This window comes from Pongo pygmaeus, chromosome 19, assembly GCF_028885625.2.
Source record: "Pongo pygmaeus isolate AG05252 chromosome 19, NHGRI_mPonPyg2-v2.0_pri, whole genome shotgun sequence".
Taxonomy (NCBI): domain Eukaryota; kingdom Metazoa; phylum Chordata; class Mammalia; order Primates; family Hominidae; genus Pongo; species Pongo pygmaeus.
Genome location: NC_072392.2, coordinates 75460802 through 75485064, shown reverse-complemented (window position 1 = coordinate 75485064; position 24263 = coordinate 75460802). Strand labels below are relative to the sequence as shown.

General features: G+C 44.9%; 1 protein-coding gene across 4 annotated transcripts in view; it reads left to right on the top strand.

Moving 5' to 3' along the window:
• STAT3 (signal transducer and activator of transcription 3) overlaps window positions 1-24263 on the top strand; it is a 75053-nt gene continuing 50790 nt past the window's right edge. The window contains exon 1 of one of the 4 annotated variants that reach the window (XM_054457594.2): window positions 1-347. In XM_054457594.2, the coding sequence (XP_054313569.2) occupies window positions 67-347 (281 nt within the window). In that variant the 5' untranslated portion in view covers window positions 1-66. The remainder of the gene's footprint in view (window positions 348-24263) is intronic. The other 3 variants (XM_054457593.2, XM_054457600.2, XM_054457599.2) reach the window with 3 other exon arrangements.

The window sequence follows — 24263 nt, the reverse complement described above, 5'->3', positions numbered from 1 at the left end:
AGGCTGCACCGCACACGCACTGGGACCTCTGGATGGCCGAGCGAGCTGGTCTTTCATGAATTATGCATGACGGCGTGCCTCGGCCAGGCTGGGGCTGGGCGAGGATTGGCTGAAGGGGCTGTAATTCAGCGGTTTCCGGAGCTGCGGCGGCGTAGACTGGGAGGGGGAGCCGGGGGTTCCGACGTCGCAGCCGAGGGAAGAAGCCCCAACCGGATCCTGGACAGGCACCCCGGCTCGGCGCTGTCTCTCCCCCTTGGCTCGGAGAGGCCCTTCGGCCTGAGGGAGCCCCGCCGCCCGTCCCCGGCGCACGCGCAGCCCCGGCCTCTCGGCCTCTGCCGGAGAAACAGGTGAAGGGGGTGCAGGGTGGGGCCGTCGGGGAGGCCTGGGGACCCGGGGGCTCCGCAGCGGCAGGGGGCCTCTGGGACCTTGGGGATGTTGTGATGGACGCTGCAGTGGGGCGGGGAGAGATGAAGAGACGCGGAGAGTCGCCCTGAGGGAAGACTCTTCGGGGTGACAGGAGCGGGCCTCGGAAGGGACTCGGGGCGCTGGAGGGAAGTTTCGTTCTTCGGAGAAACAGTGAGAACGCGCTCGAGGGGGCACCGTGGGGCGAGGGCGCACTCGGTTGCGGCGGCAGGAGTGAGGGACAGTCCCCCGATTTCCTGCTCCCTGGGGCCCTGGGGACGTTCCGGCCACCGGAGCGACTGTCACGCCGACGGGGATCACCGGCGCGAGTGGGGGGTCGGAAAGCGCCTCCTCCCCGCCTGGCCGGCGGCTCCCGCTGAGCCACTTCCTCCGCTTGCCCTGTTCCCGCTCCTTCAGGAGCCAGCTGTGCCCTTCTGGAGGCAGGAATAGGTGTGTCTGTCCCCTGCAGCCTTACGGGCTGGCTGGTCGTGGGTAGGCTTTATTGCATAAGAATCAAGTTTCCTGTAGGGAAATTGACAGACCGGTACTCTTTCTAAATTCCCTCCCATCTTTTTCTAGGTTAAACTATGCTCCCCCCAGGTCCCCGCCTTGTAAAAAAGAGAGAGAAAAAAAGACAAAATAAAATCCCCATCAACCCGTCAAGCCAGCTCTAGAGAGAGAAATAAACCTCTTGACATTGTCCTTTTCCAAATACCTGGTAAAGTCGGCCAGAAGATAAATAATTGAGCCATTGCATTTACTGGATTGTGGTGTTGCTTAATTGCATAGGACAGAATGAACCAATCGAGAGGGGGAGTTTTCTGTCTCAGAGCCAAGATCTTGGGTAAATGCAGAGGAGAAGGAAACAAAGACAGGCTGGCCTTGAAAAAACCATGTGTGCAAACTTTACCTGCATTTGGGGGGTGTGGTTGCACTGAAGTTAACAAGATTCAAACTGTCGCCCAAGTTGGTATTTCCATGTTTGGTACACATCACTCTGTGCCATATCAGGTTGTTGTTAAGTGTGGTGACAAAATCAGTAGTTAGTCATTTTTTTTTTATTAAAAATGTGTATAGTGTGTACCTGCTGCTCTTACTGTATGTGCAACTAAAGGTTTACATAGTCTGTGTATGGGTTGTACATTTTTGGCTGGCTGTGCTGATAAAGCATTGGGCTTGAATAAAGCAAAGCAGAAAATCATCTCAGTCTTTTATATGTGGATTTAGACTGTGTTATGACTTGGTTCAGCCAGTTTTCTATTTTATTTTATATTAAATATGTCTGTGTTCTCTGAGTCAGCACATTTATTTCCTTATTACATGTTCCAGACAGGAGTGCTAGCCCAGTTTTTGTTCAGTTTGCATAGTGGGATGGGGAAACAAGTCTGGAATTTAAAAAAAAATGTTTTAGAGGTTGGAGCCTTGATTTTAGTCTCTATATTAGCACATCCATCACAAAGAACCATTAGTAAATTCATGAATCTTTTGTTTTTTATGTAGTTCATTTGGGAAGAATAATCACTTAGAAATATCCACAGTGCCAGGCATGGTGGTGCACACCTCTGATCCCAGCTAATTGAAGGCTGAGGCGGGAGGATTCCTTGAGTCCAGGAGTTGAGTCTGGTCTGGGCAACGTGGTGAGAGGCCAGCAATTGGGTCTAGAGTCTAGTCTAAGCACCATAATGAGAACCCATCTTTAAGAAAGAAAGAAAGGAAAGGAGGAAGAAAGGAAAGAAAAAGAAATACCCACGGCACAGTTATGAATTAACCCACAAAGGACTTGTGAGGTGGGTAGTTCACATAACAATTACCCTAATATCGTAGATAAGAAAATTGAGGCCAAAGGATCAAGGCACTTGGCCAAGGCAGCAGAGTGCCATAGTGGTGGAATTTGTGCCTCCTTCTGTATATCTTGTGAAAAGTATCAGTGAAATTCTTTTTTTTTTTTTTTGAGTCGGAGTCTTGCTCTGTTGCCCAGGCTAGAGTGCAGTGGCGCAATCTTGTCTCACTGCAACCTCTGCCTCCTGGGTTCAAGCGATTCTCCTGCCTCAGCCTCCCAAGTAGCTGGGACTACAGGCACGCGCCACCACGCCCGGCTAATTTTTCTATTTTTAGTAGAGACCAGGGTTTTACCATATTGGCCAGGCTGGTCTTGAACTCCTGACCTTGTGATCTGCCCACCTCTATCTCCCAAAGTGCTGGGATTACAGGTGTGAGCCACCGCGCCCAGTAAGTATCAGTGAAATTCTAACATATATCTGAACAGTAAAATACCAACAATAGGCTGAAAGACTTCATGGGAGGTAAATATTCAATAAACAGGTGAAAAAAGAAATACAAATGGAGCTTGCTTAGATTATTTTTCTATCTAATTGCTATGTCTAACTCGGGAAGTGAGGAACTGTTTTTGGTCAGCATAATTTACCATCAGAATTTAGCTATTTACTAATGAAAAGAAATACTAATCTAGGTTTGTTTTAGATTAAGGACAGTCATGACCTAAATGTCATTTAAACCAGAGTGCATTGTGGCTTGATCAGTGGTCATTTCTGTCTCTAGAAAGTTGCTTTAACTTCCCTGCCTCTACGTGTCTCTTGACATTCAGATGTGAGATGGGGTAGAGGTGGTGACCAACTTTCCAGACACCTGAGTCCACACCTTTTTAGCTTACGGTTTTCTTAGGTGATGTGCAAATCAACAAATATATACTTTTTTTTTTTTTTTTTTTTTTTTTTGAGTTGGAGTTGCACTCTGTCACCCAGGCTGGAGTGCAGTGGCACGATCTTGGCTCACCGCAACCTCCTCCTCCCAGGTTCAAGTGATTCTCGCACCTCAGCCTCCTGAGTACCTGGGATTACAGGTGCCCACCACTATGCCCGGCTAATTTTTGTATTTTTAGTAGAGATGGGGTTTCACTATGTTGACCAGGCTGGTCTCAAACTCCTGACCTCAAGAGATCTGCCCACCTCAGCCTCCCAAAGTGCTGGGATTACAGGTGTGAGCCACCTTGCCTGGCCAACAAATATATACCTTTTGCAACTTTGTCAGAGTTGCTGTGAAGAATAAGTTGTATCTTGTTCACAGAAATTGCAGTCTACTGGGGGAGCTGATAAATGTTTTAACCATCTGGTGTAACATGTTGTCATCAAAGAGATGGTGAGACTTTACACTTGTGCTAACAAGGTAGCTGTTCTACATAAAAGAACATACAGTACAGATGTAGAACATTTCTGTTATCATAGAATGTTCTATTGGACAGTGCTACGCTGAATGCTACAGATCTTCAGAGAAAGGAGAGGTTATGAGGCCTGGAGTTGTCTAGAAAGTCTTTTTGCCAAAGAGGGATTTCAACTGGGTCCCAAATAATGGGTGGAATTTGATAGCTGTAAAGAATTTGTGGTGGCTTATGCCTGTAATCCCAGCACTTTGGGAGGCTGAGACAGGAGGATTGCTTGAGCCCAGGAGTTTGAGACCAGCTTGGGCAACATGGTGAAACTCCCTCTCCCCTAAAAATAAAAAAAATTAGCCAGGCCTGGTGGCGTGGGCCTGTAGTCCCAGCTACTGGTGAGACTAAGGTGGGAGGATCACCAAAGCCCCGGGGTGTGAGGCTGCAGTGAGCCATGATCCCGCCATCGCACTCCAGCCTAGGTGACAGAGTGAGACCCTATCTCCAAAAAAAAAAAATTCCTGGTAGCCCAGTAGACTAGGAGGGTAAGTAGGGGAGAAGTGATTACTTATAAAAGACATTGAATACAAGACCAAGGAATTTCAGTTCTGTTCTTTTGTAGGGGAAGCTTTTAAAACTTTGGGGGTGGCTGGGCGCGGTGGCTCACTCCTGTAATCCCAGCACTTTGGGAGGCCCAGGCTCGCGGATCACGAGGCCAGGATATTGAGACCATCCTGGCTAACACGGTGAAACCCCGTCTCTACTAAAAATACAAAAAAATTAGCCAGGCGTGGTGGCGGGAGCCTGTAGTCCCAGCTACTCGGGAGGCTGAGGCAGGAGAATAGCGTGAACCCGGGAGGCGGAGCTTGCAGTGAGCCGAGATCGCACCACTACACTCCAGCCTGGGTGACAGAGCGAGACTCTGTCTCAAAAATAAATAAATAAATAAATAAATAAATAAATAAAACTTTGGAGGCGAAGCACTGATGTTTAATCATAGAGTTCTTACTATGTGTTAGGCACAGGCCTGATTGCCTGATGCTGGTTAATTTGTACAATGTAAATCAGTGCATATGCCCTCTGCCCTGGGGGAGTTATTAACTGGAGTCTGACATTGTACAAAGGTAGGTATCCTGACTAATTTGATTTGGTACTTTGGGTGAAAAAAGCATAGTGTGCTTAAGTGCAGAAGTGTTTTTTGAGGATTTTTGATTGGATACAAACCATCACTCATATTTTATGTCTTTTGCACTTAAAAATTTCACCATAACTTTTGAGTCATTTATAAAAATCACTGAAAGAGTACTTGAGGGACATCCCCGGATCCTGAGGAACTTCTGGTGTTCTGGAGCAGCCTCAGTGAGATCCAGGAGGATGACATTGCTGGGCTGGCCCAGTCCTTATTGATTATGGTGTAAAGAATTAATATGGTGGTTATATACTCTTTGTTAGGCATCTTGGCTTACAAGATGTAAGCGTAAAGTGTAGTGCACTTTAGTCAGTATGGCCACATGGTCCTTTGGTGGTAAACTGTTTGAGATGCCTCCAGTTTTTAAAAGGAGTGGCATATCAGGCCAGGAGCAGTGGCTCATGCCTATAATCCCAGCACTTTGGAAGGCCGAGGCAAGAGGATTGAGTCCAGGAGTTCGAGACCAGCCTGGGCAACATAGTGAGACCACTTCGTTTCTTTAAAAAAAAAAAAAAAAGGCAAAAACAGGCTGGGCATGGTGGCTGATGCCTGTAATCCCAGCGCTTTGTGAGGCAGAGGTGAGCGGATCACTTGAGGTCAGGAGTTTGAGACCAGCCTGGCCAACATGGTGAAACCCCGTCTCTACTAAAAATACAAAAATTAGCCAGGTGTGGTGGCACACGCCTGTAGTTCTAGCTACTCTGGAGGCTGAGCCAGGAGAAGTGCTTGAACCCGGGTGGTGGAGGCTGCAGTGAGCCAAGATCCTGCCACTGCACTCTAGACTGGGGGACAGAGTGAGACATTCTAACAGTGCTACACTGAATGCTACATGTCTTCAGAGGAAGGAGAGGTTATGAGGCCTGGGAATAACATATGGAAGAATGAATTTCTGTTACGGTCAGTTCTCATTTGTCATGTTAGGATTACTGCAACTCTTACCCGGCCGGGTGCGGTGGCTCATGCCTGTAATTCCAGCACTTTGGGAGGCTGTGGGCGGATCACGAGGTCAGGAGATCGAGACCATCCTGGCTAACACGGTGAAACCCTGCCTCTACTAAAAATACAAAAAATTAGCTGGGCGTGGTGGCAGACGCCTGTAGTCCCAGCTACTCAGGAGGCTCAGGCAGGAGAATGGCATGAATCCAGGAGGCGGAGCTTGCAGTGAGCCGAGATCGTGCCACTGCACTCCAGCCTGGGCAACAGAGTGAGACTCCATCTCAAAAAAAAAAAGAAAAAAAAAAAAGGATTACCGCAACTCTTTAATTCAGATCAGCAAACATATTGAGAACCAGGTATTGCGTCAGGCAGGATCCAAGGATAATGAAATATTGTCCGTTTTCATGGAACTGGAGATATTGTAGAGACCAAGGTGTGTGCTGTGCCAGTATGGAAATAGGACAGGGGAGATGACAGGGCAGTGAGTGGTTCAAGACTCAGGCTCTGAAGTCAAACAGATCTGGGACTGAATCCTGGATCTGCCACTTCCTAGTCAGAATCTGAGCCTCTGTTTTCTTATCTGTAAAAGAAGATGATAACAGTACTTATCTTGTAGGTACCGTTGATGATTCAATAAGATAATGTGGATAAAATGCTTAGCATAGTGCCTGGCCCATAGTAAGAGCTCTGTAAATCTAAGTTCTTACTAAATATCCAAGAAAAGAGATTAATTCTCTTCAGGAGTGAGAGAAAGTCATCATTATTGAGGGGCTTTATCAGATGGGAACACCTGAATAGGGTTTTGTAGGATGAATAGGAATTCTTTCCAGGAAGTTGCGTTATAAACAGTTGCATTCAAGGCTGAAGGAACATGAGTGTGCAGAGGCTTAAAACAGCCTTGTGTATTCAGGGAGCTATAAGTAGAAGTTCTTAATTTAGGAGAACTAAACCAAGGGGAAAGGAGGCTAAGGAACCACAGTTCTTATCCCTTTTCTGTTAATAATTGGGTTTAAATGTCATTAAAATAAGTTATTTTGTCCTTTTTAGAAAAGTAATAACATGCTATTATAAAAAAATAAAGACTTGTAGGAATATAAAATGTGTGTTTTACATGTATCCTGTTAATTGACTTGGTTTTATTCTCCAGATTTTTTGCAGCCCTTTCTGTTTACCAGGTTATCTTGGACATATTTATTCCAAATTCCTTTTTTTTTTTTGAGACGGAGTCTCGCTCTGTTGCCCATGCTGGAGTGCAGTGGCGTGATCTCGCCTCATTGCAAGCTCCGCCTCCCGGGTTCACGCCATTCTCCTGCCTCAGCTTCTGAAGTAGCTGGGACTACAGGCACCTGCCACCACGCCCGGCTAATTTTTTTTTTATATTTTTAGTAGAGGCAGGGTTTCACCGTGTTAGCCAGGATGGTCTCAATCTCCTGACCTTGTGATCCGCCTGCCTCGGCCTCCCAAAGTGCTGGGATTACAGGCGTGAGCCACCGCGCCCAGCCTTCCAAATTCCTTTTAACAGCCTAGCAAAAGAATAATAAGGAAGGTAAATCTGCCCCTACAAGAAAATAATGCTTGGACGATCTGGCGTTCCTTCCTGCTACCCCCAGCCATAAGAATATATGACCTTGCTCATCGCTGAAATTTTACCTGACCTTTGAATTTTTAACTGCGTCAGCCAAAGAACTTATATTTTGAGTATCCTAAGGTGATTGCTATTGTAGTTTTGAAACACTTGGTTGGTATGTTTGAGGGTTTCATGGTCCAGAGTTACTATAGCAGTTAAAAAAGTGGACCATCAGGTCAGACCTCTTGGGCTTTAATCCCAGTTCTGTCTTCTCTTAGACCTTGGGCCTGCTGCTTTCACTTCTCTGGGTTTCAGTTTCTCTGTCCACAATTGTGGAAACGAGGTCCACTTGTAGAGTAGTTGAGAAGATGAAGCAAGATGATGCATATCAAGTACTTTGCATAGTGCCGGGCAGACAGGTAACATTCAAGTGCTAATAATTACTATTATTACTATTTATTTTTTGAAACAGATTCTCACTCTGTCACCTAGGCTGGAGTGCAGCGGTGAGATCACAGCTCATGACAGCCTTGACCTCCCAGGCTCAAGTGATCCTCCTGTCTCAGCCTTCGGGGTAGCTGGGGCTACAGGTGTGTGCTACCACCCTCAGCTAATTTTTTAATTTTTTTGAGTCAGGATCTCGTCATGTTGCCTAGGCTGAATTACTTTTATTAAAAACTATAATATCAGGCCGGGTGCGGTGGCTCATGCCTGTAATCCCAGCACTTTGGGAGGCCGAGGTGGGTGGATCACCTGAGGTCAGGAGTTCAAGACCAGCCTGCCCAACAGAGTGAGACCCCCGTCTCTACTAAAAATATAAAAATTAGCCAGTTGTGGTGGTGGGCACCTGTAGTCCCAGCTACTCAGGAGGCTGAGGCAGGATAATCGCTTGAACCCAGGAGGCAGAGGTTGCAGTGAACTGAGATCGTGCCCACTGCACTCCAGCCTGGGTGACAGAGTGAGACTCTATCTCAAAAAAAACGAAAAACAAAAAGCATAATTAGGGTGGTAACGCTTATACGTAGGGGCAGGTGGAATAAAACATAATTAGGAGGTCGGGCACAGTGGCTCACGTCTGTAATTCCAGCACTTTGGGAGGCCAAGGCGGGCCAGGAGTTCAAGACCAGCCTGCCCAACGTAGTGAGACCCCGTCTCTACTAAAAATATAAAATTTAGCCTGTTGTGGTGGCGGGTGCCTGTAGTCCCAGCTACCCCGGAGGCTGGGGCAGGAGAATCGCTTTTGAACCCAGGAGGTGGGGGTTGCAGTAAGCTGAGATCGCGCCACTGTACTCCAGCCTGGGAGACAGAGCAAGACTCCGTCTCAAAAACAAAAAAAGCAAAAAACTGTCATATCAAAAACTAAACTAAAATGGTAATATCTGTTAGATATTACAAAGTCAGGCAAATTATGATTCATGGCAGCCACTAATGACCCAAAGGAGAGAAAGAATAATTAGCAGATTCTAACCTAATGGGAAAAAAACTAAATGAATAGGGATGGGGGATTTACATTCTGTTAGAGGAAATTGAAGCTGTCATATAAAAGGAATAGGTAAGGCAAACTGTAAATTCCTGTTTACACAAATGCCCTTCTGATAAATCTCTGCATTGCCCACAGTCCATGATTACCTCTCACTTATTTTAAGTAATATTTAACACATTAAAAATGGATTACCACCCAAGGAATTGCTCCCGACCCAGAAAGTGCAGGTAGTGTTGAAGGTTTGAGGAGAAGAGGAATGATTAGAGTTGGTTGTGTCTCAGGAAGAAGCCAACAGGAGGAACCTTATTTTGAGTCAGGTAAAGGAGGTGGGAGTGAGGAGGCATCCCAGTGGCCAGGTATGAAGCTGGGAGCTGATTGCTGCACATTACTCAGCTGAATTAAATGTGCCCTCACATCTGTGTGTGTGCATACATGCAAATGTACATGTGTATGGGTTAGTTGGAGGGGTAGACCTTTATTTTCCTGTCCTGTAACTTTCCTTTGCAAACTAATCTGTAATCAGAATAGTGTTGCAGTTAAGAACCACCCAGCTTGTCCATGAAACAGGTTCTCTCACCCCATCTCCCCAGTTTTAGAGAAGGGAGGAAACAAAAGACAGTGCTTTTCTTTTTTCCTGGCCGTATGCGGGGCAGGAAGAAGCCAGCAGAGCTTGAAAGAGAAAGTAAACCTTCTGGGAAATAAACGGCTTGGCTTCCCTATTGTGGAGGAGGAGTGCAAATTATTAGGGGGATGTTTGGGTAGTTTTTGTAGAAGCCATTTCTGAAAACTGATTTGGATTAGCGAAGGTAAGCCCAATTTAGGAAAACCCTGCCCGGTCTGGTGTCAGCCACCTGTTTCCCGCTTTGTTTGATTGATTTGATTAGTTTGTGGTATTCTGACCTCTCATTCTTATTACGAGAGTTGGAAGATTTGAGTCTGAACTTGAGCACCTGCTTCGGTGAAAGCTTCCTAAAATGCATGTTTTTTCACATTTTTTCTCATGTTCATTTTGTTTTGATTTTTAGCAAACACTTTTTCTGACAGAATCTAAAAGCATTAGACTTTTCTTGTTTTCCCCTTCTGTCCCCACAATGTAATCTTGAAAACCCAGATGTTAGCTGTGTAATTATCTCTCCCGTAAACCAAACAAAGTGCAATATTGCATTGAATTAGCATTAAAATAGTCAGCCTTTGAATTTTTTTCTACTTGTGGTTTAGACATAATAAATATTTCATCTCAGACTGACTTTCTCTGACAAATCAGTTTTGCATTTGGGCCTCTTTTCATCAGTATGTTTAGGGAAAGCACATTTATTGAAACATTAACCAAAATGAAACATACTTAGGAGGCCGGGAGCGATGGCTCACGCCTGTAATCCCAGCACTTTGGGAGACCAAGGCACGTGGATCGCTTGAGGTCAGGAGTTCAAGACCAGCCTTGCCAACATGGTGAAATCCTGTCTCTACTGAAAATACAAAAAACTAGCTGGGCGTGGTGACGCGTGCCTGTAATCCCAGCTACTCTGGAGGCTAAAGCACGAGAATCGCTTGAACCCGGGAGGCAGAGGTTGCAGTGAGTCGAGATTGTGCCACTGCACTCCACCCTGGGCAACAGAGACTCCGTCTCAAACAACCAAAAAAACAAAAACAAGCATAATTAGGGTGGTAACACTTATACATAGGGGCAAGTGGAATAATTGAAGCATTCTGGAGCCAGAAATAATCAACTGATTAAGAATAATCTGGCTGGGTGCAGTGGCTCACGCCTGTAATCCCAGTACTTTCGGAGGCCGAGGCGGGTGGATCACCTGAGGTCGGGAGTTCAAGACCAGCCTGACCAACCTAGTGAAACCCCATTTCTACTAAAAATACAAAAATTAGCCAGGTGTGGTGGCAGGTGCCTGTAATTCCAGCTACTTGGGAGGCCAAGGCAGGAGAATCACTTGAACCCGGGAGGCGGAGGTTGCAGTGAGCCGAGATCGTGCCGTTGCACTCCAGCCTGGGAAATGAGCGAAGCTCCATCTCAAAAAAAAAAAAAAAAAAGGAATAATTAATACTCATTCTTAATCCCATGTGTTATTTTCCATTTCTATTCTAATGAATAAATGAGTAGATTGCATGTAGCTAAAAGCATATGAGACACTTGAGAGTCCTAATTACTGTATTGAAGAGTCCTAGGTTCATAGAACCATCTAAAATTTCTGTTTCTCAAATGTGGTGGAGGATTTTGATAGTGGGGGAGGTTGTGTGTGTAATGGGTACAGGGGGTGTATGGGAATCTCTGTACTTTCTACTCAGTTTTGCTGTGGACCTAAAACTGCTCTAAAAAAGAAAGTTTATTGTCTGGGCGCGGTGGCTCATGCCTGTAATTCCAGCACTTTGGGAGGCCGAGGCAGGTGGATCACGAGGTCAGGAGATGGAGACCATCCGGCTAACACGGTGAAACCCCGTCTCTACTAAAAATACAAAAAGTTAGCCAGGTGTTGTGGTGGGCGCATGTAGTCCCAGCTACTCGGGAGGCTGAGGCAGGAGAATGGTGTGAACCTGGGAGGTGGAGCTTGGCAGTGAACCGAGATCATGCCACTGCACTCCAGCCTGGGAGACAGAGCAAGACTCCCATCTCAGAAAAAAAAAAAAAAAGAAAAGAAATTTATTAACTAAAAAAAACACATTCCTGGCTGGGCATGGTGGCTCACGCCTGTAATCCCAGCACTTTGGGAGGCCTGAGGCTGGCAGATCACCTGAGTGAGGTCAGGAGTTCGAAACCAGCCTGGCCAACATGGTGAAACTCCATCTCTACTAAAAATACAAAAATTAGCTGGGTGTGGTGGCACACGCCTGTAATCCCAGCTACTCAGGAGGCTGAGGCAGGAGAATCGCTTGAACCTGGGAGGTGGAGGTTGCAGTGAGCCGAGATCACGCCATTGCACTCTAGCCTGGGCTATAGAGCAAGACTCCATCTCAAAAAAAAAAAAAAAAAAAAAAATCCTGTTTCTGCAGAAATATCCCAAGTGTCCTGGGTCAGCAGTGCCCCATAGATTCCATGGACGTTTACCCTAAGTTTTCCAATGGGAGTTCATACCTCTATAACCAGTGAGAATGTTTTCTGAGTAATGGGAATGGGATTGGAGATGTAGGGTAGAGAAGATCCATACAGTCTTTGGGTTAAACTTTTTCCCCTTTGCCTAGGAAAGATTAATGCTAATCTTAACCACAGATTTGTAGTAAGAATGTATCAGTTTTGTCATTCAGTTCTAGACTCCAGTTTTCTTTATTGTAATACCAATATTTTAGAGTAAATTTTGAAATGAATCAGTACAAAAGATATGTAGTAAGTGAAAAGTTAGTCTGCACCTTATCCTTGGGACTCTTTCCCAGGGACAGCTAGTTACCTACTATTTATCTCTCCTGAGTTACTTCATGTGTATGCATGCAAACATGTTATTCTCTGGGTGTTTTTCCTTCCATAGATAGCAGCAAATACACCAAAACCTGTATTTTGCTTTTTGTCACTTTATGTTAGAGAATACTCAATGCAAATACATGTGTATATACCTCATGTTTAAAAAATCTACATAGTAAAATTAGCCAGGCATGGTAGTGTGTGCCTGTAATCCCAGCTACTTGGGAGGCTGTGGTGGGAGAATCACTTGTACCCTGAGATCACACCACTGCACTCCAGCCTGGGTGACAGAGCAAGATTCTGTCTCAAAAAACAAAAACCAAAAAAACTACACAGTAGTATTCTAGGCTATGCATATCATAAATTTGATTTCCTAATGATAGGCATAGATGATTTGCCTGGGCAGCAAATTAGCGTTGGCTGTGTCTCAGGAAGAAGCCAACAGGAGAAACCTTATTTTGAGTCAGGTTCCAAAGACAGAAACATTGTTGCAATGAATATTCTGACATTTGTTTTTGGGCTTATATGAATAAATCTGTATACATATATTTTTAATGTTTTAATCATAATATGTATACTATTTGGAAATGTGGCTTTTTAGTTAACAGAGTGCATGTTTTACCCCATTGCACTTAAACATTAACTTGGGGGTAATTAAATGAGTCTGTCACTTGGACAGGCAGGAATTGTACCCCCCACAAACCCCCCATTTTTTTTTTTTTTTGAGACAGAGTCTCACTCTGTCGCCCAGGCTGGAGTGCAGTGGTGCGATCTGGGCTCACTGTAAGCTCAGCCTCCCGGGTTCATGCCATTCTCCTGCCTCAGCCTCCCAAGTAGCTGGGACTACAGGCGACCTTCACAACGCCTGGCTAATTTTTTGTATTTTTAGTAGAGGCGGGATTTCACCGTGTTAGCCAGGATGGTCTCAATCTCCTGACCTTGTGATCCGCCCGCCTTGGCCTCCCAAAGTGCTGGAATTACAGGCATGAGCCACCGCACCCGGCCTTTTTTTTTTTTTTTTTTTTTTTTTTGAGATGGAGTCTTGCTCTGTTGCCAGGCTGGAGTGCAATGGCGCCATCTCCGCTCACTGCAACCTCTGCCTCCTGGGTTCAAGTGATTCTCCTGCCTCAGCCTCCCAAGTAGCTGGGACTACAGGTGTGTGCCACCACGCACAGCTAATTTTTGTAATTTTAGTAGAGATGGGGTTTCATTAATATTCATTAATATTAGAAAATTGTCAGACTCACAGTGGTGGATACAAACTTTCTCAAATTCTGATTTTTACTCTAAAGCTCAAATTTTATCATTGGCAACAAATATTGTCAGTTGCTTTCCCTGAACAGACAGCTTCCCTTCTTTCATTTTTGAGAAAATATCTGCCAATATCCCAGTTGGTTTATCAGTCATTCTTTCTTATTTTTTTTGAGACAGAGTCTCACTCTGTCACCCAGGCTGGAGTGCAGTGGCATGATCTCGGCTCACTGCAACCTCCACCTCCCAGGTTCCAGCAATTCTCCTGCCTCAGCCTCCCGAGTAGCTGGGATTACAGGGGCTAGCTGCCACACCTAGCTAATTTTTGCATTTTTAGTAGAGACAGCGTTTTACCATGTTGGCCAGGCTGATCTTGAACTCCTGACCTCGTGATCTGCCCACCTCGGCCTCCCAAAGTGCTGGGATTACAGGTGTGAGCCATTGCGCCCGGCTCTATTATTTCTTTTCTTTCTTTCTTTCTTTCTTTTTTTTTTTTTTTTTTTGAGATGGAGTTTCGCTCTTGTTGCCTGGGCTGGAGTGCAATGGCGCGATCTCGGCTCACCACAACCTCCTCCTCCCAAGTTCAAGTGATTCTCTTGCCTCAGCCTCCCGAGAAGCTGGGATTACAGGCATGTGCCACCACGCCCGTCTAGTTCTGTATTTTTAGTAGAGACAGGGGTTTCTCCATGTTGGTCAGGCTGGTCTCGAACTCCCAACCTCAGGAGATCTGCCTGCCTCAGCCTCCCAAAGTACTGGGATTACAGGTTTGAGCCACCTGACCCGGCTTGCTTATTATTTCTTTTAAACTTAAAAAATAATAAATAAAGGGGCCATGAGAGCAGAGTTTGAGAAAGGTTGGTCTAAAGATTTTAACATAAGAATCCCTGGGTTATTTGCTTAAAAAGAAGAAAGAATCTATGCATCTGCCTGAGAGAGTCTGATTTAGTTTATCTGGGGTCATCCTCACAGGCATAGCAGATATTCTGATTCAGATGGTCCTTGGTCCTTAGTTTGAGAAATGTGGCTTTACAAGGACCATAGACTATAAAGTCTTCTTTGGATTAGTGAAGTCACGTCCACAGGGTTTAGAAAATGTTTTTGTTTTAGAGATAAAGGTAAGTGGAAGAGTAGACATGTAGTGAATGAGGGAAAATGCTTTAGAGATTTCTTTTTATTCTGTTTACTCTTCTTGGTATGCATGTACCTGAATATTAAGGATATTTTATGAAGTCATGACATTACCAGATTAATATTGGTTTTGTTTTAAGGTACTTTCTGACTGCTCGGGTTAATTTCTACAGATGATTCTGGTAAAGAATAGCCTTTAAGTTTTATAAGTGTTGACTTATTTCAGATGTCTTAATAAAGTTAACTTCCAGTTATTACATGTAACATATATAAAGCTCTCATTTTCCTTTATTCTCGTTAATTGTTTGCATAACAAATTCAAAGGGAAATTTGCTTGGCAGAGATCAGATAGCAGAGATGAGATTTAAAAACAGGTAATTTGGCTGCTAGCCTGGGAGTTTGAAGACTCCAAGTTTGCATCCATGTGTAGTCACTTAACATTTCTGTCCTTATCTGTAAATGGGAATAACACCTACTTGATAGGGTTGTTACATTATCTTGGCCACCTCAGGTTCTCTTTGGCTGAGTGATTGACTGGAAAACGCAATGTGAATTCATGCTTCAGACTGGGTTCTTTTTTTTTTTTTTTTTTTTTTTTTTGAGATGGAGTTTCACTCTTATTGCCCAGGCTGGAGGCTGGAGTGCAATGGCACAATCTCAGCTCACTGCAACCTCTGCCTCCCAGGTTCAAGCGATTCTCCTGCCTCAGGCTCCCGAGTAGCTGGGATTACAGGCATGCACCACCACGCCTGGCTAATTTTTTTCTATTTTTAGTAGAGACGGGGTTTCACTGTGTTGGTCAGACTGGTTTCGAACTCCTGACCTTAGGTGATCCACCCGCCTCAGCCTCCCAAAGTGCTGGGATTACAGGCGTGAGCCACCGCACCCAGCCCAGAGTAGGTTCTATATGGGTGTGCTTTTTGGAATTTAGATCATGAGCTATCCCCAACACAAACTGGATAGTGTTTCTTTCTAGATTCTCTCTAAGCGTGTATTCTCTTTCTTTCCTAGGCACGGCCACCACTTCACTTACGTTGTGGGATTATAATTTCATGAGTAGTGGAATTTCCTTAACCTTCTCTTGTGTGGGAGCTAATGGACAAAATGAGATATTCTCTGAAGAGTGGTTACATCATGCAAAACTATGATGTGTAATGAGGTCACTTAGTTTTCTAAGTACATTATACATTTTGATAAGATTTTCATAGAAAAGCTTGTCTCCTTGGGGAGATCACTCATCTTCCATCTTGACTATTATTTAAACTTTATGGGTCAGATTTATCTTTTTAAAAACTTAACCATAAAGCTCAATTAATATATTTTAAAAATTAATAGACTTTATTATTTTTATTTTATTTTATTTTTGAGGCAGAGTCTCGCTCTGTCACCCAGGCTGAGTGCAGTGGTGTGATCTTGGCTCACTGCAACCTCCACCTTCTGGGTTCAAGTGATTCTCCTGCCTCAGCCTCCCAAGTAGCTGGGATTAGAGGCACCTGCCACCATACCCGGCTAGTTTTTGTAATTTTAGTAGATACGTGTTTTCTTTTTTTTCTTTCCTTTTCTTTTTTTTTTTTGAGATGGAGTTTCGCTGTTTTTGCCCAGGCTGGAGTGCAATGGCATGATCTCAGCTCACTGCAACCTCCGCCTCCTGGGTTCAAGTGATTCTCCTGCCTCAGCCTCCCAAGTAGCTGAGATTACAGTTGCCTGCCACCACGCCTGGCTAATTTTTTGTATTTTTAATAGAGACAGGGTTTCACTATGTTAGCCAGGATGGTCTCGATCTCTTGACCTCGTGATCCACCTGCCTCGGCCTCCCAAAGTGCTGGGATTACAGGTGTAAGCCGCCGCGCCCAGTCTAGACTTTATTTTTTAAAGCAGTATTAGTTTTACAGAAAAATTATGTGGAAAGTACACAGAGTTTCCATATACCCCTTACTTTCTCCCACAACTTCTATTATTAACAACTTGCATTAGTATAGTACGTCCCTTACAACTAATGAACCAACTTGATACATTATTATTAACCAAATTCCTGAGTTTATTTTATTTCTATTTTTATTTTATTATGATTATTTTTTAGAGGTAGGGTCTCACTGTGCTGTCCAGGCTGGGATGCAGTGGCATCATCATAGCTTGCTATAGCCTGAAACTCCTGGGCTCAAGCAATCCTCCTGCCTCAGTCTCCCAAAGTGTTGGAATTACAGGTGTGAGCCACTCTGTCCGGCCTGAAGTCCACAGTTTACATTACATTTCACTCTGTTGAGCATTCTATGGATTTTGACAAATGTGTGATGATGTATATTTGCCAGTACACAATTATATAAAATAGTTTCACTACCCTAGAAACCCCCTGTGCTCCACCTATTCATTCCTCTGCTGAACCACTGGCAACCACTGATCTTCTATACTATCGCCATAGTTTTGTCTTTTCCAGAATGTCATATAGTTGGACGTACAGTGTGTAGCCTTTTCAGATTGGCTTCTTTCACTAAATGATATGCATTTCAGGTTTCTTCATGTCTTTTTGTGGCTTGATAGGTTGTTTATTTTCATTGGTGAGTAATACTCTACTGTATGGATATACCACATGTTGTTTATCAAACATTCTCCTGAAGGATAGACATCTTGGTTGCTTCCAAGTTTGAGCAGTTATGAATAAAGCTGCTATAAACATTCCAGTGCAGGACTTTTCACCTCCTCTGGATAAATATCAAGGAGTGCAATTGCTAGATCATATGGTAAGAGTATGTTTAGTTTTGTAATAAGCTATCAAACTATATTCAAAGTGACTGTACCATTTTACATTCCCATCAGCAGTGAGTGAGAGTTCCTGTTACTCCACATCTTCACCAGCATTTAGTGGTGTCAGCATTTTGGATTTTAGCCATTTTTAATGGGTGTATAATGGTATACCTATTAAAATTGGTTTTTTTTTGGAGACGGAGTTTCGCAGTTTCACTCTTGTTGCCCTGGCTGGAGTGCAATGGTGCAATGTCGGCTCACTGCAGCCTCTGCCTCCCAGGTTCAAGTGATTCTCCTGCCTCAGCCTCCCAAGTAGCTGGGATTACAGGCGCATGCCGCCATGTTCTGCTAATTTTTTTGTATTTTAGTAGAGATGGGGTTTCACTGGGTTACCCAGGCTGGTCTTGAACTCCTGAGCTCAGGCATTCCACCTGCCTCAGCTTCCCAAAGTGTTAGGATTACAGGCGTGAGCCACCGTGCCTGGCCTCAATTTTTATTTTTTTTTCTGAGGCAGAGTTTTGCTCCTGTTGACCAGGCTGGAGTGCAGTGGCACAATCTCAGCTCACTGCAACCTCTGCCTCCCGAGTTCAAGTGATTCTCCTGCCACAGCCTCCCGAGTAGCTGGGATTATAGGCGCCCGCCACCACGCCTGGCTAATTTTTTTTTTTTTTTTTTTTTTTAATTAGAGACGGGGTTTCTCCATGTTGGTCAGGCTGGTCTTGAACTCCCCATCCTCAGGTGATCCGCCTGCCTCAGCCTCCCAAAGTGCTGGGATTACAGGTGTGAGCCACTGTGCCCCACCTATTTTGGCTTTTACTGTGAAGACGTGTTAGCCGCTGTGATGACTAGCAAGTGTGGCCCTCCACCCAGTCACTCTGGGCTCCCAGCTCCTGCATCCTGCTGCAGATTTGACATCTTCCCTCAGGTAACTTGTAGTTGTCTCCTGTCTACTTGCCCAAAATATAACTCTTAAACTTTTGTCTCCGCAAGTTTGTGCCTCTCTGCCTGTCTGACTTCCCCATCTAAATAAATGGTAGACCACCATCTACTCCTTTGTGCAAGCCAGAAATCTAGGAATCATCTTTTAAATTCCCTGTTCTGTCTTATCTCTGCTTTCATTCAAAGCATCAGCAAATCCTGTTGGTTCTGCCTCTGAAGTTTTCTCAAATACTGTTACTTGACTCATCCTGACTTCTGTTTCTGCTCTATGTTAGGCTAGATGCCCTGAAAGCTCTTTTGTACAAAACACCTAGAAATACTGGATAAACTGGGCTTAACAGAGAGGCCTGGTGTGGTGGCTCACGCCTGTAATCCCAGAACTTTGGGAGGCCGAGGTGGGCGGATCACCTGAGGTCAGGAGTTCCAGACCAGCCTGGCCAATACGTAGTGAAACCCCACCTCTACTAAACAAAAAAAAAAAAAAAAAATTAGCTGGGTCTGGTGGTGCACACCTGTAGGTGGTGCATGCTTGAACTTGGGAGGCAGAGGTTGCAGTGAGCTGAGATCGTGCCACTGCACTCCAGCCTGGGTGACAGAGCAAGATTCTGTCTCTCAAAAAAAAAAAACAAAAAACAAAAAAAGAAAAACAGGAAAATCTTCAGAAGCAAAAACCAAACATAATCTCACCAAAGAAATGAGAAGATGGCTGGGCGTGGTGGCTCACGCCTGTAATCCCAGCACTTTGGGAGGCCGAGGCAGGCAGATCACCCGAGGTGGGCAGATCACCCGAGGTCAGGAATTCGAGACCAGCCTGGCCAATATGGTGAAACCCCGTCTCTGCTAAAAATACAAAAATTAGCCAGGTGTGGGGGCAGGCGCCTGTAATCCCAGCTACTCAGGAGGCTGAGGCAGGAGAATCGCTTGAACCTGGGAGGCGGAGGTTGCAGTGAGCCGAGATCATGCCACTGTACTCTAGCCTGGACGACAGAGCAAGACTCTGTCTCAAAAAAAAAAAAAAAAAAAAAGGCTGGGTGTGGTGGCTCATGCCTGTAATTCTAGCACTTTGGGAGGCCAAGGTGGGCGGATCACTTGAGGCCAGGCGAACATGGCGAAACCCCATCTCTACTAAATATACTAAAGTTAGCTGGGCATGGTGGTGGGTGCCTGTAATCCCAGCTACTCAGGAGGCTGAGGCAGGAGAATCGCTTGAACCAGGAGGTGGAGGTTACAGTGAGCCGAGATCTCGCCACCACACTCTAGTCTGGGCGACAGAGCAAGACTCCATCTCAAAAAACAACAACAACAACAAAAAAAAACCAACACATGGCCAAGGTGCAGTGACTTACATCTGTATAATCCCAATGTTTTGGGAGGCTGAGGCAGGAGGATCACTTGAGTCCAGGAATTTGAGACCAGCCTGGGCAACATAGTCAGACCTCATCACTAAAAAAAAATTTTTTTTTAATTAGCTGGGTTTGGCGGCATGTACCTGTAGTCCTAGCTACTCAGGAGGCTGAGGTGGGAGGATCACTTAGGCCCAGGAGTTTGATAGTTCGAGGTTATAGTGAGCTATGATCCTGCCACTGCACTCCAGCCTGGGCCACAGAGTGAGACCCTGTCTCTTAGAAACAAAACAAAACAAAAAAAAGAAACTGAATTAAAAACAACAACAAAAATGCTGCTTTTTGTTATTGAGTTGTAGCCCAAGTTTCTTGAGGATAAAGCATTGAAAAGCAGGCAGTAGATTTGCTATTTAAAGAGATTTACTTGCAGCACTATTCACAATAGCAAAGACATGGAATCAACCTAAATGCCCATCAGTGACAAATTGGATAAAGAAAATGTGGTACATACACTGTGGAATACTATGCAGCCATAAAAAACAATGAGATCATGTTTTTGTTTGTTTGTTTGTTTGTTTTTGAGATGGAGTCTTGCTCTATTGCCCAGGCTGGAATGCAGGTGGCACGATTTCGGCTCACTGCAACCTCCGCCTCCCAGGTTCAAGCAATTCTCTGCCTCAGCCTACCGAGTAGCTGGGATTACAGGTGCCCTCCACCATGCCTGGCTAATTTTTGTATTTTTAGTAGAGATGGGGTTTCACCGTGTTGGGCAGGCTGTTCTTGAACTCCTGACCTTGTGATCCTCCCACCTCGGCCTCCCAAAGTGCTGGGATTACTGGTGTGAGCCACTGCGCCCGGCTGAGATCATGTTTTTGCAGGAACATGGATGGAGCTGGAGGCTATTATCCTTAGCAAAGTAATGCAGGAACAGAAAACCGAAGACCACATGTTCTCACTTATAAGTGGGAGCTAAATGATAAGGACTTGTGAACACAAAGAAGGAAACCACAGATACTGGGGTTTACTTGAGGGTGGAGAGTGGGAGGAGGGAGAGAAACAGAAAAGATAACTATTGGATATTGGGCTTAATACTTAATATTTTATCAAAATAAGCTGTACAGCAAACCCCTCTGACACGAGTTTACCTATATAACAAACCTGCACGTGTAACCCCAAACCTAAAATAAAAGTTAAAAAAAAAAAAAAAAAAGGCTGGTCGCATTGGGAGGCTGAGGCAGGCAGAGCACTTGAGGCCAGGAGTTCGAGACCAGCTTGGCTAACATGGAGAAACCCTGTCTCTACTAAAAATTCAAAAATTAGCCAGGTGTGATGGTGCATGCCTACAGTCTCAGCTACCAGGGAGGCTGAGGCAGGAGAATTGCTTGAACTCAGGAGGCAGAGGTTGTGGTGAGCTGAGATTGCACCACTGCATTCCAGCCTGGGCGACAGGGCAAGGCCTTGTCTCAAAAAACAAAACAAAACAAAACAAAAACCTGTCACTTTGGGAATATCTCAAACCTAGTCATCCAAGTGGTTGTACAATTTTAGTGTCTGCATATCAATGTTTGGTGTGATCTACTTTCTTAGATTCTCAAATACTGCCAATGGGCACATGTCATGAAATAATGTCTTTTAGAGGACAAGAGAGTGCTAAAATCTCATTATTGCAGTTTAAGAAAAACAATTCTGTGACAGTTTAACTTTATAGGACATGCCTTTTTTTTTTTTTTTTTTTTTCTTTTGAGGCTTAGATTTTTATTTTTATGTTTTTAGAGATGGGGTCTTCCTGTGTTACCCAGGCTGGCCTCGAATTCCTGGGCTCAAGTGATCTTCCTGCTTCAGCCTCCTGAGTAGCTGGGACTACAGACATCCACTACTGCTCCTGGCTGGAAGTTTAGATTTTAATTTAAACTCTTCTATTGGGAAACTTTGTATGTTTGCTTTACCACTTATATTTGCATGCATTATTATACCTATTGTCTCCTACTTAAGGAAGGGCAGTTTATGCTGCTATATGAAGTGAATTAGCCTCCTATGGTACTTCAGTTTTCTCTATGCTAAAAGTGTGTTCCAGATTTTTGAAAAACTTATTTAATTTTCATTCATTTATTCAAATATTTGAGCATTCTGTAGTTGCTGGGGAAATAGCAGTGAACTGAAGGATGTCTTTGTTCTTATGGGGCTTAAGTTCCTAGTTGATCATATTGGAAGGAGATATATGAAAAAAGAAATATATGAACAATGGAGGGTGATGAGTACTGTAAAGGAGAATTCAGCAGGGGAGATGTTGCTGTTTTAGATAGAGGGGTGTCAAGGGACATTGTGCAGAGACCTGAACGAAGTGAGGGAGCAAGCCATGGAGATATCTAGGGAAAGAGCCTATCAGGTGGAGGGAGGAGTCCTAGGGCAGAAATGGGCAAGGTGTGTTCCAGGAGCAGAGAGGGGACAGCTGTGAGCAAGGGGAGAGCTGTAGGGAAGAAGGCAAAGAGAGACGTCTGGGGCAAAATGGATTGACCAGTGGGCTGTGGTAGGACTTTGGATTTTTTCCTGAGTGGGTTTTGAGCAGGGGAATGAAATGATCTGACTCTGGTTTTTTTTTTTTTTGGAGACAAAATCTTTCTCTGTCGCCGAGGCTGAAGTGCAGTGGCGCAATCTCAGCTCATTGCAACATCTACTTCCTGGGTTCAAGCTATGCTCCTGCCTCAGCCTCTCCAGTAGCTGGGATTACAGGCTTGGGCCACCGTGCCGGCGAATTTTTGTTTTTATTTTTATTTTTATGTTTTTTGAGACAGAATCTCGCTGTGTCACCCAGGCTGGAGTGCAGTGGTGTGATCTCAGCTCACTGCAACCTCCTCCTCCCCGGTTCAAGTGACTTCTCCTGCCTCAGCCTCCCGAGTAGCTGAGATTACAGGCACCCGCCACTACACCTGGCTAATTTTTGTATTTTTAGTAGAAACGGGATTTCACCTTGTTGGCCAGGCTGGTCTCGAACCCCTGACCTCAATTTATCTGCCCGCCTTGGCCTCCTAAAGTGCTGGGATGACAGGTTTGAGCCACCGTGCCAGCCAGGACTCTTATTTTGAAAGGATCTGTAATGTGGAGAATAGAAGGTAGAGGGACAAGGATGAAAGCATCCAGGCCAGTTAGCCTAGTCTGGCTGTCTAGGTAAGAGATGCTGGTGGCCTGGATTAAGGCTGCGTCAGTGGGAGGTTGCTGGTGGCCTGGATTAAGGCTGCGTCAGTGGGAGGTTGTAAGAAGGGCTCACTTTCCTTTTTTTTTTTTTTTTTTTGAGACAGGATCTCACTCTGTTGCCCAGGCTGGAGTGCAGTGGTGCAATCTCAGCTTACTGCAACCTCCGCCTCCTGGGCTCAAGCGATACCCCCACCTCAGCCTCCCAAGTAGCTGGGATCACAGGCTTGCGCCACTATACCTGGCTAATTTTTGTGTAGTTCGTAGAGACAGGGTTTTGCCATGTTGCCTAGGCTGGTCTCAAACACCTGAGCTCAAGTGATCCACCCGCCTCAGCCTCCTAAAGTGCTGGGATTATAGGCCTGAGCCATTGTGTGCGGTCACTTCCAGATATATTTTGAAGATAGAGCCAACAGGATTTGTTAGTGGATTAGGTGTGGCAGGAGGAAGGGAAGGAGGAGGGGGAGGAAGAGAGAGAGAGACTGGAGTTGAAGTTAAGGCTCATTTCAAGGTTTTTAGCCTAAGCATGTGCAGGAATGGAGTTGTCACTTGCTAGAATGGGGGAGACTGGAGGAGAAGCTGGCTGGGAGAGGTTTTTAATGAAGGGGTTGGCTTTGGATACATTAAGTTTGACATGCATTTTAGACATCCAGGTTGGAGATATTGAAGAGGCAGTTGGCTATAGGTGTCTGATGTTCATATTAGTGGATGGAGCTAGAGACATAAATTTGAGAATTGTCAGTGTATAAATGTTGTTTTGAAAGAAAGTGGGGCTGAATAATTTAGAAAGGAGTGCATAGAGAAAATAAGTTTACTATTAAAATAGCTTTAACAGGCCGGGCGCGGTGGCTCATGCCTGTAATCCCAGCACTTTGGGAGGCTGAGGTGGGGAGATCAAAAGGTCAGGAGTTCGAGACCAGCCTGGCCAATAGGGTGAAACCATATTGTCTCTACCAAAAATACAAAAATTAGTCAGGCATTGTAGCGGGGGCCTGTAGTCCCAGCTACTTGGGAGGTTGAGGTAGGAGAATCATTTCAACCTGGGAGGTGGAGGTTGCAGTGAGCCAAGATCCCGCCACTGCACTCCAGCCTGGGTGACAGAGCAAGACTCCGTCTCAAAAAAAAAACAAACAAAAAAAACTTTAACAGCAAAGCCTTTTCCTTTAAAATTATGAATTTTTTTCTTATGGAAGTTGGACTCTTTCATTATTAAGTCTACATTCAATCACTATGTTAGTAAAAATGTTGTTCTAGTCGCCGAATGCAATAAACCAGCTCAGACTTAGTGGCCTAAAGCAGCAATCATTTGATTTGATTATGTTCAAAGATACCGTGGGCAGGAATTTCAATAACAGCAGGGATGGCTTGTCTTTGCTCTGCGATGTCTGAGGTCTCACTGAGAAGACTCAAGCGGCTGGGGGCAATAATCATCTGGAATTTTCTTTACTCCTGTATCAGATGTCTGGGCTGCGATGATTCAAAGGCTGATTTCAGCTGAGACTGTAGACCACGTGCCTACTTGTGG